The following is a 17,082-nucleotide window of genomic DNA, read 5'->3' as shown; positions in this document are numbered from 1 at the left end:
GTGTTATACTGATAGCCACACTGAATTTCAGACACGGCAGGGAGAGAGTGTGTTGGGCAACTTTCACCTTTTTGGTTTATTCCCAAACTCAGTTCAAAACTGAAAATCCTTTTGGTCAGAAAATCACCTGGGCCTCTGCATCTGAAAGCAGTAGTTTTATTTGCCTCCAGAAATTAAGGTTCAAGTAAACATCTTCTTAGGTGCCTTGTTGGTTATTTAGTTGAAGTCACATGACTTCTTGGAAACGGCAGCTTGTTCACAGTCCAGAGTGAACATATAACCTTAAAAAACAAATATCCAGGTTGGCTCCTCCGAAAGCATCCAAATAATTTAATGCCCTTCCAATTATTTTTTTAAAAATATATATTTTATTCAACTTTTTCGGCCATACAAAACAGTACAAAGTTTTTCCCCCTTTTTACAACAGCAAAACAATATAAATAACCGTGACCGTATTTTAACAAATAAATAAATAATATATAAACTAAATGGTAACTGCCATAACAAAAATAATAGCTCTCCCAAATAATAAAATCAGCAATTCAATATACATAACCAAGTACCAATATCTTTACAAAAACACCCCTGAGGACCCACCTGAGCACCCCCCCCCCCCCCCCCCCCCCGGGTTGCTGCTGCTACCTTCCCATTTCCTTTATCGTTCTGCGAGGTAGTTAATGAACGGTTGCCACCACCTGGTGAACCCCTGAGCCGAACCCCTTAGTGCAAACTTTATCCATTCCAGTTTTATAAACCCTGCCATGTCGTTTATCCAGGTCTCCAGGCCCGGAGGCCGGGCTTCCTTCCACAGAAACAGTATCCTTCGCCGGGCTACTAGGGACGCAAAGGCCAAAACATCAGCCTCTCTCGCCTCCTGCACTCCCGGCTCTTCTGCAACCCCAAATATAGCCAACCCCCGGACCCGGACCCGGACCCCCACCACCTTTGAAAGCACCTTCGCCACCCCCACCCAGAACCCCTGCAGTGCCGGGCATGACCAAAACATGTGAGTGTGGTTTGCTGGGCTTCTCGAGCGTCTCCCACACCTATCCTCTGCCCCGAAAAATTTACTGAGCCTTGCTCTGGTCATATGTGCCCTGTGCAAAACCTTAAATTGTATCAGGCTAAGCCTGGCGCACGAGGACGAAGAGTTTACCCTACGTAGGGCATCTGCCCACAGCCCCTCTTCAATCTCTTCCCCCAGCTCTTCCCTCCCATTTTCCCTTCAGCTCATCCACCATGTTCTCCCCCTCGTCTCTCATTTCCCTGTATATATCCGACACCCTACCATCCCCCACCCATGTCCCTGAGATCACTCTATCCTGAATCTCCTGCGTTGGGAGCTGCGGGAATTCCCTCACCTTTGCCTCGCAAAAACCCTCAGTTGCATGTATCGAAATTCATTCCTTGGGGCAACCCATATTTTTCCGTCAGCGCTCCCAGACTCACAAACGTCCCGTCCAAGAACAGATCCCTCCGTTGCACAATCCCAGCTCTCTGCCATGCTCCAAATCCCCCATCTATTCTCCCCGGGACAAACCTATGATTATTTCTTATCGGGACCGCACCGAGGCTCCCGTCATTCCCGTATGCCGTCTCCACTGCCCCCAAATTTTCAGTGTTGCCACCACCACTGGACTTGTGGTGTATTTCTTCGGGGAGAACGGCAGCGGTGCCGTCACCAGTGCTTGTAGGCTGGTTCCTTTGCAGGACGCCATCTCCAATCTCTTCCACGCCGCTCCCTCCCCTTCTCCCATCCACTTACATACCATTGAAATATTGGCGGCCCAATAGTACTCACTTAAGCTCGGTAGTGCCAGCCCCCCCCTATCCCTGCTACGCTGCAAGAACCCCCTCCTCACTCTCGGGGTCTTCCCAGCCCACACAAAACTCATAACGCTTTTCTCGATCTTCTTGAAAAAAGCCTTCGTGACCATCACCGGGAGGCACTGAAACACAAAAGGGAATCTCGGGAGGACTACCATTTTGACCGCCTGCACCCTCCCCACCAGTGACAGGGGAACCAGGTCCCATCTCTTAAAATCCTCCTCCATCTGTTCCACCAATCGTGTTAAATTAAGCCTATGTAAGGTTCCCCAACTCCTGGCTATCTGGATCCCCAAGTACCGGAAATCCCTTGTTACCCTCCTCAGCGGTAAATCCTCTATTCCCCTGCTCTGCTCCCCCGGATGTACCACAAACAATTCACTCTTCCCCATGTTCAATTTGTACCCCGAGAATGCCCCAAACTCCCCGAGCGTCTGCATTATCTCAGGCATCCCCTCCACCGGGTCCGCAACATACAGCAGTAAATCATCTGCATACAATGATACCCGGTGTTCTTCTCCTCCCCTGAGTACGCCCCTCCACTTCCTGGAGCCCCTCAGTGCTATGGCCAGGGGCTCAATTACCAATGCAAACAGTAACGGACACAGGGGACACCCCTGCCTCGTCCCTCTATAAAGACGGAAGTAGTCAGACCTCTGCCTGTTCGTGATCACACTTGCCACCGGGGCCCTATATAGCAGCTGTACCCATCCAATGAACCCTTCACCGAAACCAAATCTCCTCAACACTTCCCACAGGTAATCCCACTCGACCCTGTCAAATGCTTTCTCGGCATCCAGCGCCACCACTATCTCCGCCTCCCCCTCTGGTAGGGGCATCATCACCCCTAGCAGCCTCCGTATGTTCGTGTTCAGCTGTCTCCCCTTAACGAACCCAGTTTGATCCTCATGGACCACCCCCGGAACACAATCCTCTATCCTCGTCGCCATTACCTTGGCCAGGAACTTAGCATCTACATTCAAAAGGGAAATGGGCCTGTAGGACCCACACTGCAGCGGGTCTTTATCCTTCTTCAAAAGTTACGATATTGTCGCCTCCGACATAGTCGGGGGCAACTTCCCCCTTTCCCTGGCCTCATTAAAGGTTCTCGTCAAAAGCGGGGCCAGTAGGTCTATATATTTCCTATAAAATTCCACCGGGAACCCATCCGGTACCGGGGCCTTCCCCGCCTGCATGCTCCCAATCCCCTTTACCACCTCCTCCACATCAATCTGTGCTCCCAGTCCCGCCCTCTCCTGCTCCTCCACCTTCGGGAATTCCAGCTGATCCAGGAAATGCATCATTCCCTCCTTCCCTTCCGGGGGCTGAGCCTTATACAACCTCTCATAGAATGTCTTAAACACCCCATTCACTCTCTCCGCTCCCCGTTCCATCTCTCCCTCCTCATCCCTCACCCCACCTATCTCCCTCGCCGCTCCCCTCTTCCTCAATTGTTGGGCCAGTAACGGACTCGCCTTCTCTCCATACTCATACTGCAGTCCCTGTGCCCTCCTCCACTGTGCCTCTGCCTTACCCGTGGTCAGCAGGTCAAATTCCACATGTAACCTTTGTCTTTCCCTGTACAGTCCCTCCTCCGGTGCCTCTGCATATTGCCTGTCCACCCTCAGAAGTTCTCTCAGCAATCGCTCCCTTTCTTTATTCTCTTGCTTCCCTTTATGTGCCCTTATGGATATCAGTTCCCCTCTGACCACCGCCTTCAACGCCTCCCAGACCACTCCCACCTGAACCTCTCCATTGTCATTAAGCTCCAAGTACCTTTCGATACACCCCCTCACCCTTAGACATATCCCCTCATCCGCCAACAGGCCCATATCCATTCTCCAGAGTGGGTGCTGTTCCTTTTCCTCTCCTACCTCCAGATCTACCCAGTGTGGAACGTGGTCCGAGATGGCTATGGCCGTGTACTCCGTCCCTATCACCTTCGGAATCCGTGCCCTTCCCAGGACAAAAAAGTCTATCCGTGAATATACCTTGTGAACATGGGAGAAGAATGAGAACTCCTTACTACTAGGTCTGATAAATCTCCAAGGGTCTACTCCTCCCATCTGCTCCATGAAGTCCTTAAGCACCTTGGCCGCTGCCGGCCTCCTCCCGGTCCTGGACCTCGACCGGTCCAGCCCTGGATCAAGCACCGTATTGAAATCTCCCCCCATTACCAACTTTCCCGCCTCCAGGTCCGGGATACCCAACATACGCCTCATGAAGTTTGCATCATCCCAGTTCGGGGCATACACGTTCACCAGAACCACCGCCTCCCCTTGCAGTCTGCCACTCACCATCACGTATCTACCCCCACTATCCGCCACTATGGTCTTTGCCTCAAACAGTACCCGTTTCCCCACTAAAATAGCCACCCCCCTATTCTTCGCATCCAAACCCGAATGAAACACCTGTCCCACCCATCCTTTACGTAGTCTGACCTGATCTGTCAATTTCAGATGCGTCTCCTGCAGCATGACCACATCTGCCTTTAATTTCTTTAGGTGTGCGAGTACCCGTGCCCTTTTAATCGGCCCATTCAGCCCTCTCACGTTCCACGTGATCAACCGGGTTGGGGGGCTCTTTACCCCCCCCCCTTGTCGACTAGCCATCCCCTTTTTTACCCCAGCTCCTCACCCGGTTCCCACGTACCCGTATATCCCACCGACGGTGCCCTCCCGCCTCGACCACCCCGCCCCATAACAGCTCCCCCTTCCCCTTAGCAGCAGCAACCCAGTTAGCTCCCTCCCCCTCCCCCCCCCCCCTCCGCTAGATCCCCCTCTAGCGTAATTACACCCCCCATGTCGCTCCCAGAAGTCAGCGAACTCTGGCTGACCTCGGCTTCCCCGTTTGCCCTCGGCCTCTCACTGTGCGAGGCCCCAACCTTCCTGCGTCCCTGTTCCCGCCATAATTACCATAGCGCGGGAACGAGGCCCGCGTTTCCCACTCAGCCCCGCTTTCCTACCCACCGGCGCCCACAGTTCCTCATACTCCCTCCCCCCCCCCCGCCAAATGAGGGGAAGAGAGAAAATTTACAGGATTAAAGAGTTAACAATTGAAAAATCATCTCCCCCCCCGCCCCTCCTCGTCCCACATAGTCACCCCACCACTTTGTTCCAGAAGCTCTTTCTCTCGCCAGACTATTCCAGCTTCTCGTCCACTATGAATGTCCACGCCTCTTCTGCCGTCTCAAAGTAGTGGTGCTTCCCTTGGTATGTGACCCACAGTCTCGCCGGTTGCAGCATTCCAAATTTCACCTTCTTTTTGTGAAGCACCGCCTTAGCCCGATTGAAACTTGCCCTCCTTCTCGCCACCTCCGCACTCCAATCCTGGTATACGCGGATCACCGCGTTCTCCCACCTGCAGCTCCGAGTTTTCTTCGCCCATCTTAGGACCATCTCTCTGTCATTATAGCGGTGAAACCTCACCACTATGGCTCGAGGTATTTCTCCTGCCCTTGGTCTTCGCGCCATAACTCGATAAGCTCCCTCCACCTCCAAAGGGCCAGTCGGGGCCTCCGATCCCATTAGCGAGTGAAGCATCGTGCTCACATATGTCCCGACGTCCGCCCCTTCTGCGCCCTCGGGAAGACCCAAGACTCTTAGATTCTTCCTCCTCGAATTATTCTCCAGGGCTTCCAACCTCTCCACACACCTCATGTGCTGCGCCTCGTGCGTCTCTGTCTTCACCACCAGGCCCTGAATTTCATCTTCATTTTCAGCAGCCTTTGCCGTCACGACCCGAAGCTCCAGCTCCTGGGTCCTCTGCGCCTCCTTTAGCCCTTCAATCGCCTGTAGCATCGGGGCCAACACCTCCTTCTTCAGCTCTTCCACACAGCGCCGCAGGAACTCTTGTTGCTCCGGGCCCCATATCGAACGGCCACCTTCCGACGCCATCTTGCTTCGAGCTTCCCTTCCTTGCCGCTGCTCCGAAGGATCCACAGCAATCCTGCCGCTATCCTCTCCTTTTTCCATCAATATCTGGGGGGAATTCCCTTCTATTTCACCGCACAGTGATTTTGGCCGTTTAAAATTGCCGTTGGGGCTCTTATCAAGAGCCCAAAAGTCCGTTCCAACGGGAGCTGCCGAAACGTGCGACTTAGCTGGTCATCGCCGCACCCGGAAGTGCCCCCTTCCAATTATTTAAAAAGCATATTGCATTCATAATATCTCGCTGTCTCTTCATCTAAGTCTTTAATATTGATTATAAATAGTTGAGACCCCGACGCTGATCCTTGCGTTACTCCACAATTTACTGTTGCCAACTTGAAAAAACTCTATTTATGCCCACTTACCAGTCCATTAACCAGTCCTCTATCCATGCTAAAATATTACACCTAATTCCATGAGCCCTGATCTTGCCTATAAACCTTTTGTGTGGCACCTTATCAAATGCCTTTTGGAAATCCAGGTATACTGGGCGAGATTCTCCACTCCCGCACCTGGTTGGGAGAATCGCCTGGGCCGCCAAAATTTCCTGGGACGCCTGTCCGACGCCCTCCCATGATTCTCCCAAGCGGCGGGAACGGCCCGTCGAGTTCCGCGGGCCGCAGGCCGGAGAATCGCCGGAGACACCCAAAATGGCGATTCTCCGGCACCCCCGCTATTCTCAGGCCCGGATGGGCCGAGCGGTCAGGCCAAAACGGCGGGTTCCCCCCGGCGGCGTCCACACCTGGTCGCTGCCGTCGGGAACAGCGCGGGAACGCGGGAACGCTGGGGGGGCGGCCTGCGGGGGGGGGGATCCTGCACCGGGGGGTACCTCAAATGTGGCATGGCCCGCGATCGGTGCCCACCGATCGTCGGGCCGTTCTCTCTGAAGGAGGACCTCCTTCCTTCCGCGGCCCCGCAAGATCCGTCCGCCATCTTCTTGCGGGGCGGACTCAGAGAGGACGGCAACCACGCATGCGCGGGTGACGCTAGTTATGCGGCGCCGGCCGCGTCATCTATGTGGTGCTGGCTTTACGCGGCGACAAGGCCTAGCGCGTGTAGATGACGCTGCCCCGATTCTAGCCCATTGTCGGGGCCTGAATCGGTCGGGATAGGGGCCGTTTCATGCCGTCGTGAACCTCGATGGCGTTCACGACGGCGTGGGCACTTCGGCGCGGGAGTGGAGAATGCCGCCCACTGTTTCTACTGGTTGCCCTTTATCTACCCTACTAGTTACTTTCTCAAAAAGCTCTAATAAATTTGTCAAATGGGAATCCACTTTTTTAAAAACCATGGTGACTTGTTCTAACCAAAGTATATTTTCCTAAGTGCATTGTTAAGACTTTCTTCATAATGGGTTTGAGTATTTTCACAGTAATTGATGTTGGGCTAACTGTCCTGTGGTTCACTGTTTTCTCTCTTCGTCCTTTCTCGAAATGTGATGTCACATTTGCCAACTTCCAATCTGATGGGACCATTTCCGAATCTAAGGAATTTTGGAAAATCATAATGAGCACATCCACTGTCTCCACAGCTATCTCTTTTAGAACCCTAGGGTTTAGGCATCAGCTCCAGGGGATTTTTAAGATTTTAGTCTCTTAAGTTTGTCCAATACTTTTTCTCTGCTAATATTAATTTCCTTAATGCCATCACTTTTTAGCCCCTAGGCTACTGTCTATTTTTGGAATGAAATATATGTCTTCTACAGTGAAGTCAGCCACAAAATATTTGTTCAATGCCTCTGCCATTTCCTCATTCCTGAGGATAAGTTATCCTGTCTCTGCTTCTGAGGGACCACCATTTACTCTAGCTACTCTTTCCCTTTTATTTACATATGAAAACCGATTGTAAGAGCTTCTATATTTCTGGCTAGTTTGCTCTCGTTCTATTTTTTCCTTTTTTTATCACCTTTTTGGTGGCCCTCTGCTGGTTTCTAAAACATTTCTAATCCTCAGACTTACTGCTTTTCTTTCAACATCATTGGCGCGATTCTCCGACCCCCCCACCGGGTCGGAGAATCGCCGGGAGCTGGAGTGAATCCCGCCCCCGCCGTGTCCTGAATTCTCCGCCACCAGAGATTCGGCGAGGGCGGAAATCGCGCCGCGCTGGTCGGCGGGCTCCCCCGGCGATTCTCCGGCCTGCGATGGGCCGAAGTCCCGCAGCTGTCAACCCTCGCCAGCCGGCGTGGATTGAACCACCTACCTTACCGGCGGGAGCAGACGGCACGGGCGGGCTCCGGGGTCCTGGGGGAGCGTGCGGCGATCTGGCCCCGGGTGGTGCCCCCATGGTGGCCTGGCCCGCGATCGGGGCCCACCGATCGGCGCCCACCGATCGGCGGGCGGGCCTGTGCCGTGGGGCACACTTTTTCTTCCGCCTTCGCCATGGTCTTCACTATGGCAGAGGCGGAAGAGACCCCCTCCCCTGCGCATGCGCGGGGATGCCGTGAGCGGCTGCTGACGCTCCCGCGCATGCGCCGCCCGGCGAAGTCCTTTTGGCGCCGGCTGGCATGGCGCCATAGTCCTTTCCCACCAGCCGGCGGATTGGAAATCACTCCAGCGTGGGCCTAGCCCCTCAAGGTGAGGGCTTGGCCCCTAAAGGTGCGGAGTCCCTTTTGGGGCGGCCCGACGCCGGTGTGGTTCACGCCATTCCATTAAGCCGGATTCACCCGCCCTGCCGGGAAGGGGAGAATCCCGGCCAAAAGCTCTTCTTTTAATCTAATGCAATCCGTAACTCCTTGAGCGAGCCACCGGTGCATCTTTCTTGCTGAGATTTTGTTTTTGTTTTAAAAAAAAAATGAATACATTTAGAGTGCCCAATAATTTTTTTTTCCAATTAAGGGGCAATTTAGTGACCAATCCACCAACCCTGCACATCTTTTGGTTGTGGGGGTGAAACCCACACAGACATGGGGAGAATGTGAAAACTCCACACAGACAGTGACCTCGGGGCCGGGATCGAACCCGGGTCCATAGCCCCATGATTTTGTTTTTCAGTGTAATGTATTTCTGTTGAACATTCTGAATTCGGAAATCCGGCAGCTGAAGCCAGGGGACAAATGCTCAGCGAGACAGTAAGCACTTCTGCAGCACTGCTTGAACACCACTATGTTTTTCCCCATGCCCCATTGAACAATGACCCAGGGTTTAGATTCTGCCCCTACTGGTTGGGCCAGAAATCCAATTGACCTCGTAGTCTCCTCTGCAGTGGTCACTGCCTGACTGGAAGCCTGGCCTCAGTCAGGCTGACTCCAAGGCAGGGAATCTGTCAGGGCCAAACATGCACAGTGTGGAGTGGGATATGGGGAAACTCTGCCTAAGTGTCATTCAACCTTAGAGGGCACTCAAATCCTAAACTATTCAGTTCTTGAGTGACATCCATAAACATGAACTTTCCAGTAAAATTTATTGGATATGAAGCAACAGCAACTTAAATTGTTTTGTATACCATCAAAATACTGTTGAGTGATTTGCACTGGGTGCTATTAACAAATTGAGTCATTTTAAAGGGAAAAGTGGCATGTATCTTTAACGTGTCTTGTTATTTTTCATGCTAGCTCATCTTGCAGCAATGGAGGGTCACTTGCATTGCTTTAAGTTTCTTGTTTGCCAAGGAGCAAGTATGACCCATATTCTGGGAGCCAGGAATGATCAAGGCGAAACTCCAGAGGATCTTGCGAAGAGATTCTATAAGGACAACATAGTGCAGTACATTGCAGCTGTGGAATATGAACGGGATCATCCAGTCGATCAAGAAAGTAAGCAGACAAAGTGACGCCACATTTAGTTCAGTCAGCAGATGCTGCAAAATATGGTGCTTTTTAAGGAAGTGGTTTGTTAACATTGAATACTGAAACTGTGGCATTTGCAGAACACTAATCTCTTTATTTCAGTTTACAATAATGATATTTCTTAAGTTTGTGTTATAACCTGCCTACTTACCAATGGCTGGGGACTAATGACTATCCCACAATCCTGTGGGAGTATGAACTTCCCCAGTGAGGGGGGCGGAGAAACCACTAGTAAACTCCTAGTATAAATAAAGCTGGCCAGTTCAGGAACCAGCAGGAAGGAGTATGTAGCAAGGGAAGTTACTGCTACTGTTATGTATATATGTTATAGTAAATAAATGTTATTACTTTGTATCCTTAAAACTCGTGCTGGATTCTTTGTGGCCCTTACAAAACTGGCGACGAAGGTAAAAGTGAATAGCTGTTACTACTGAAGCCACCTCTCTGGATTTTTGTTGGATACAGGTTGGAAGTTGTTTTCTATTATACCATGCCTCTGTACGGACGTTTGGATGTTTTTGATGCTGCGCTGGAAAGCTGGAACCAGTACACACAACGGATGCGTTACTATTTCCGGGCAAACAATATCACTGAAAACGAGCGCCAGGTGGTCATATTGCTCACCGCCTGCGGCCCGCATACGTTTGGGGTGATTAGGAGCCTTACGTACCCAGCTGCGCCGGACACCAAAACGTTTGATGAACTTGTGAATATAGTAGGGCAACACTTTAACCCAACCCCGTCCACGATAGTCCAGCGTTACCGGTTTAATACCGCTGAGAGGACCCCTGGAGAATCCCTTGCCGATTTTCTATCCAGGCTACGCAGGATTGCGGAGTACTGTGACTATGGTGAGACCTTGTCAGAAATGTTACGCGACCGTTTGGTTTGCGGTATTAACAATGCGGCCACCCAGAGAAAGTTGTTAGCGGAGCCAACATTGACTTTTCAACAGGCCATTCAAATAGTATTGTCCCGAGAGAGCACAGAGCGAGGAGTACAGAAGCTACAGGGAATGGAAGTGCATGCCTTGGGGTGCAACCCCTTCCGTCCAAAAACGTCCCCCCGCACTCCTGCGGTACCTTGGGCGAGGCAACGTCCGGACCGACGCCAGTGGCCGTCGGACATTCCTCCCCGAAGGGAGCCTTCTCCAGAGCCAATGGATGAGGAGCCATGTCCGTGTCAGACTTGTAGGCGTCGACCCCGTCGTGGACGGCTGTCCTGGGGACGCCAGAGGCGCCGTCGTTCCGACCGAAACTAGGACCAGCCCAGGGGCCGTAACTGGGACCAGCCCAGAGGCCGTACCTTCCATGTGGATGAACCTGCGGCGACTACTCCTGAGGACATGGAGACAGAGGACGACTGCCTGCAGCCGCATTGTTGGCAGCTCCCCGTGTGGCCCCCATTAATGTGACAGTACGGGTCAATGGCCACCCGCTTGAGATGGAGTTGGATACTGGCGCAGCCGTCTCCGTGATCGCCCAGAGGACATTCGACCGCATCAAGCAGGGTATACAGACCCTTACATTAACCGACTCACAGGCCAGGTTGGCCACCTACAAGGGGGATCCACTGGACATTGCAGGAACTACAATGACCCCTGTTGTCTATGGACGCCAGGAGGGGTGTTTCCCACTTATCGTAGTGCGCGGCCATGGGCCCAGCCTGTTGGGTCGGGACTGGTTGCGCCATTTGCGGTTGCAATGGCAGCACATCCTCCAAACAGTTTCTGAAGGGTTGACTGAGGTGCTAGGACGATACCCAGATGTATTCCAGCCAGGTTTGGGGAAAATAAAAGGGGCCGTAGCCCGTATCCAAGTTGAACCAGGAGCCACGCCGCGCTATTTCCGGGTGCGCCCAGTGCCTTACGCCTTGCTCGAGAAGGTAGAAGGGGAGTTCACTCGTTTGGAGAGTTTGGGTATTATCAGGCCCATCCGTTTTGCTGACTGGGCAGCACCAATTGTACCTGTAATGAAGCCAGATGCCACAGTTCGCTTGTGTGGCGACTATAAACTTACAGTGAATACGGTTTCCCGACTCGACCGATATCCAATGCCTCGCATAGAGGATCTCTACGTGAAACTTGCAGGTGGACTCTCGTTCACAAAATTAGATATGAGTCACGCCTACCTGCAGTTGGAGCTGGACCCTGCCTCCTGACCATATGTAACGATTAATACACACCGGGGCCTGTATGAATATAGATGGTTGCCCTTTGGAGTATCCTCTGCCTGCGCAATTTTTCAACGTGTTATGGAGGGCATTTTGAGAAGTTTACCACGTGTGGCTGTCTACCTGGATGACGTTTTGATTACAGGGACGTCGGAGCAGGAACATTTGGAAAATCTGGAGGCTGTCCTTAGATGCCTTTTGGAGGCTGGAGTCCGTTTACGTCGCACAAAGTGCGTATTTCAGGCGAAGGAAGTAGTCTACCTGGGTTATTGGGTGGACCGCGAAGGTTTGCACCCCGTCACAGAGAAGGTGCGCGCGATTCAACAGGCCCTCGCCCCGACTGACACTTTGCACCTTCGTTCTTTTCTCGGCCTCGTAAACGTTACGGGAAGTTCCTCCCCAATCTGGCAACTACACTGGCCCCGTAGCACCTTCTGCTAAAGAAATATCACACCTGGGTTTGGGGTCAGCCGCAAGAAACCGCTTTCCGGCGGGTAAAGCAACAATTGTCGTCGTCTGGGTTACTAACCCACTATGATCCTGGAAAGCCTTTGCTCGTCACATGTGATGCATCCCCATATGGTATTGGGGCCGCCCTGTCCCACAAGATGGATAACGGGGCCGAGCGACCGATAGCTTTTGCCTCCCGCACATTGACTGCAGCGGAGAAAAAGTACACGCAAATCGAGAAGGAGGGCCTGGCAGTGGTCTTTGCGGTGAAACGCTTCCACCAGTACGTGTACGGCCGCCATTTCACTATCGTGACTGATCATAAGCCCCTGCTGGGACTTTTCAGAGAGGATAAGCCAATACCGCCCATTGCTTCTGCACGGATCCAGCGCTGGGCTTTGTTGCTTGCTGCATACGAGTATTCTCTGGAGCACAAACCAGGTACGCAGATAGCGAATGCCGACGCACTGAGCCGATTGCCTTTATCGACCGGCCCCATGTCGACCCCCACGACCGGTGAGGTGGTTGCAGCACTAAATTTTATGGACACCTTGCCTGTCACGGCATCACAGATCCGTGAGTGGACCCAGACAGAGCCAGTCCTGTCAAAGGTTCGGCACATAGTCCTGTATGGTGGGCAGCATAGACAGCTCCCAGGCGAGTTGCGGGCATTTTCCTCCAAGCTGTCAGAATTCAGCGTGGAAGACGGCATCCTCTTGTGGGGGACGCGTGTGATTGTCGCGGAAAAAGACCAGGAGCTGATACTAACACACTTGCACAATGGGCATCCAGGCGTGAGCAAAATGAAAATGTTGGCCCGGAGTTATGTCTGGTGGCCAGGCCTCAACACCGACATTGAGAAGGTGGCCCAAAACTGCTCCATTTGCCAGGAGCATCAGAAGCTTCCGCCGGCCGCGCCCCTACATCACTGGGAATGGCCAGGGCGGATTTGGGCACGCTTGCATGCAGATTTCACAGGCCTTTTTCAAGGATCCATGTTCCTTCTACTAATTGATGCCCAGTCCAAGTGGCTAGAGGTGCATAAAATGCAGGGGACAACGTCCTGCGCAACAATTGAAAAGATGCGTTTGTCGTTTAGTACGCATGGCCTCCCCGAGGTGCTGGTCACGGATAACGGCACTCCATTCACGAGTGAGGAGTTTGCGAGGTTCACGAAGATGAACGGCATCTGCCATATCCGCACTGCCCCTTACCACCCGGCTTCAAATGGGTTGGCAGAGCGCGCAGTGCAGACATTCAAAAGAGGCCTAAAGAAGCAGTCTTCCGGATCAATGGACACGAGACTGGCTCGCTTTTTGTTTACGTATAGGACCACCCCCCATGCAGTGACTGGGGTAGCTCCCGCAGAACTCCTAATGGGCCGGAGACTTCGCACCCGCCTTAGCATGGTTTTCACGGACATTGGCGCAAAAATACGCCGCACACACGAACGGCAGGGACAGGGATTTTCTCGGCATCGGCCGATTCGGCAGTTTGCCGAATTGACCCAGCGTTCGTTCGGAATTTTGCTGGTGGTGCCCAATGGGTTCCTGGTGTAATCTTTCACCAAACGGGCCCTATATCTTACCAAGTGCAAGCCCAGGGTCGTCTCCAGCGAAAACATGTGGACCACGTTCGGTCCAGAAGACTATCCCCTCAAAAGATTCCCCGCCCCCGGAGCTCATTTCTACAGCTGCAGAGACCAGACTCAAGGGAAGGTAGTCCTCACAATCTTCCACTGGTGCCTCACTCGAAGCCTGCGCAGGTCGTTACGGGACCGAATGGAGATAGAGACGCTGACATGACGGAGGCAGCAGACTCTGACTCCGAGATGGAGACACAGGATGCATCAGAGGGGGAATCCTCGGGTCCACGGGCCGTGGATGTACAACCGTTGCGCCGTTCATCTCGGAAGCGCCGGTCTCCATCTCGTTACACGCCGCCTGATCCAGCGCCGCGTGAAAATGGTATCCGGCCTGCGGCCAAACGAGTCCGACGTCCTCCTTCACCAGGGTCTTCGGTGGATTCCTTGGACTTTGGGGGGGGAGGGATGTTATAACCTGCCTACTTACCAATGGCTGGGGACTAATGACTATCCCACAATCCTGTGGGAGTATGAACTTCCCCAGTGAGGGGGGCGGAGAAACCACTAGTAAACTCCTTGTATAAATAAAGCTGGCCAGTTCAGGAACCAGCAGGAAAGAGTATGTAGCAAGGGAAGTTACTGCTACTGTTATATATATATATATATATATATATATGTTATTGTGAATAAATGTTATTACTTTGTATCCTTAAAACTCGTGCTGGATTCTTCGTGGCCCTTACAAAAGTTTGTTATTTAAATTTCTTACAATCGATTAGGGACCAATGATTTTTTGTTTAAAGTAGGCATGTTTGGAATCCCAGTTGCCCCCTTGGAGAAATAAGCCACAAGATTCCATGGTTTTAACCAAAGAAAATAAACTTTACTATACAAAGTCAGAAAATCGCAATAATTCACAATATCAATCTTATACTCTTTACATTCAGAATTAACATAAGGTAAATATTGTGAAGAATGGAGGATTTTTGGAATATTGGATTATAAACCCTTGGCAATTTAAGGGTTAAAAGCCTGGGGTTAGAGTGTGCTTGAATGCATTTGCCATATTTAAAAAAAAGATTTTGCTTTGGAGGGTCTAGGATATTTTAGTAGCTGGAAGGTGAAATTGACCAGAGGAATGTGTTTTCAGTCTGGGCTAATGCACTGTGATTTGACTGGGGAAAGTCCCTGTGGAGTTAATGTGCTTTCAGCCTGGAGAGTTAATTTGTTTTCCAGCTTGGGGCAGATGATGTCCTTGCTGGGTGGAGCTAAGGAATTCAGGGGGATTTTGAGGATGCTTTGGAGAGGAGGTGAAGTCGGATCTGGCGACCCTTGTTTTGACCTTGTAGGATAGTTAAAAAGGTGTAATAATATTTAAAGCAGAGCAGCCTTGTGTGAGGACAAGGAAGAAGCTGAAACAAACCAGTTGAAACAGCTTTTTGAAGACATCTAGCCAGAGACTGCACGTATTCTTACCGGAACCCAAATATGTCCTGTGAAGCAAGTATTACCCTGCGCCATGCAGATTTAAAAATGGATTAAGAGTTATATGCATCTTTTCTTGCTGTTTAATGGGGTATTGAGTAGGATTATTTAAGGGCTAATTGTAAGATGTTCTTTTCGGGTGTGAAGTTGAAGAGTTTAATATTGTATTCATGATAAAGTTTTGTTTTTAAAAAAAACAACACATTCCTATTTCGTCATGCAGTCACTTCTGGAGCGATATCATTCTTTCTGCACAGTCTTACAAAATAAAATAAAATATTGGGGTTTTGGTCCAATATCCTAGCCACTGTTGGGGTCTGGTTTGGGATCATAATAATATGAATTAACAGGCAAACTGCAGTCAAACAAGTCACACCGTATTAAATAGCAGATATAACCAAGACAGATGCCACGTATTTCTCAGCAACCCACCTAGACATCAGCCACTAATGTCGCAAAATCTCATTAAAATTCTTTCTCCCACACAGGGAATTTCAACTTCTCACTTTCAAAGATCTAACCTCTGAATTCCTCAAAAGCCAGTCTGTCTCAGACTACTGCAAATGGTTGCTCACCTCCAAGTTGTTCAATCTTCTCTGCTGAGACTGCATTCCATAGGATTCATGAAGCTGCACTCCCACCCCTAATTACTGGCACCCAATTCTTTCACAGAATGCCCGCTTGTATAATCTCACACTGCCGTGGATTTCTCCAGACTCCAGTCTCCTAACTGCATTAAACTATATCTTTGGCTCCCAGAGACCTAGAGTCCTAACCCTCTCCAGCACAGAATGAGTGAATTCCTGCCACCTTCTCAGACCCCCAGGACTTCTCATGTGCCCTAACTGCACCAAATGCCTTCCAAGAGCTGCAAACCACACAAGGTTCAAAGTGGAATCAACCCTCTCTCCTCACAAATTCACAGATAAATTGAAACCAAGAACCTTCTTAAGCTCCACCGTCTCCAAGGTGATGTAGCCTTTCAGGGTTCACTGAATTCTTTTCAAATAGTTTAGCTCAAATTCAAAACATCTCGCTGGATTGCAGTTATTTTCAAGCAGCATAGCATCACATCTCCAGTTCACCAACTAAAAGAAAGCCCCCTTGCTAGTTTATAACTCCATCTCTTCTATTTTGACTCTATTAAACATGGATAACCTTCTGATCTGCCATTTCGTGAGGTGTTTTGCCAATCTCTAAAGCCCAGTATTTTAATTACCTTTCCCTCGACAACTTTAATCTTCCCAGTTTAGAACACTTCCTCTAAAGTATCAACATGAACCATGAACTGGATATTTATAACAGTTTGTTTGTAATATTGGGCAGAAGGATTAATGAATAATATAGCTTTTTCATTGCAGAACACTTTGTAAAATCACATTGTTAAAAAGTCTTTGCAAGAAATTGAGATGGGTTTCTAATGTTATTGGTATAGTTAATCGGCAACCCAAGTGTCCAAGTGAGGCAGAATGAACCATGTGACTTTTTCTTTAGCCTTGTGACAATGTGATAAGACTGCACAAATGTCACCAAGTTGACCTGCATCTAAGAGAAAACATAACCCAGGAGCTCAATTGTCACAGTCGTGTTAAGAAATAAATAAAAAGGGAAGAAGGATAGAAAAGTTAGTTCTCCATAAATTGAGAAAATCATAAAATGACTCAAGTTGGTCTCACCCGTAAAACGTCCAAACAGTTGCTTCAAGAGCAGCATGATTGCCTGGAAACATGTTTTGATGGGGAGTGAGGGAGAAATGTGTGGAGGTACATAAATGGGTGGAGGGTAATTATCCACAGAATCATTGGTAAATGAGTACCTGCTATTATTAGTTTGACAATTTTAAAATGCCT

General features: G+C 50.5%; 1 protein-coding gene across 3 annotated transcripts in view; it reads left to right on the top strand.

Moving 5' to 3' along the window:
• Positions 1–17,082, top strand: part of LOC140391734 (ankyrin repeat domain-containing protein 42-like) — an 82,509-nt gene that overhangs the window by 27,727 nt on the left and 37,700 nt on the right. For all 3 annotated transcript variants that reach the window (XM_072476537.1, XM_072476538.1, XM_072476539.1), the window contains one exon: positions 9,307–9,507. In XM_072476537.1, the coding sequence (XP_072332638.1) occupies positions 9,307–9,507 (201 nt within the window). The remainder of the gene's footprint in view (positions 1–9,306; positions 9,508–17,082) is intronic.

Source organism: Scyliorhinus torazame, chromosome 15 (assembly GCF_047496885.1).
Source record: "Scyliorhinus torazame isolate Kashiwa2021f chromosome 15, sScyTor2.1, whole genome shotgun sequence".
NCBI lineage: Eukaryota > Metazoa > Chordata > Chondrichthyes > Carcharhiniformes > Scyliorhinidae > Scyliorhinus > Scyliorhinus torazame.
The sequence above is the reverse complement of the archived record's forward strand: the minus strand, read 5'-3'. Positions and strand labels throughout refer to the sequence as shown.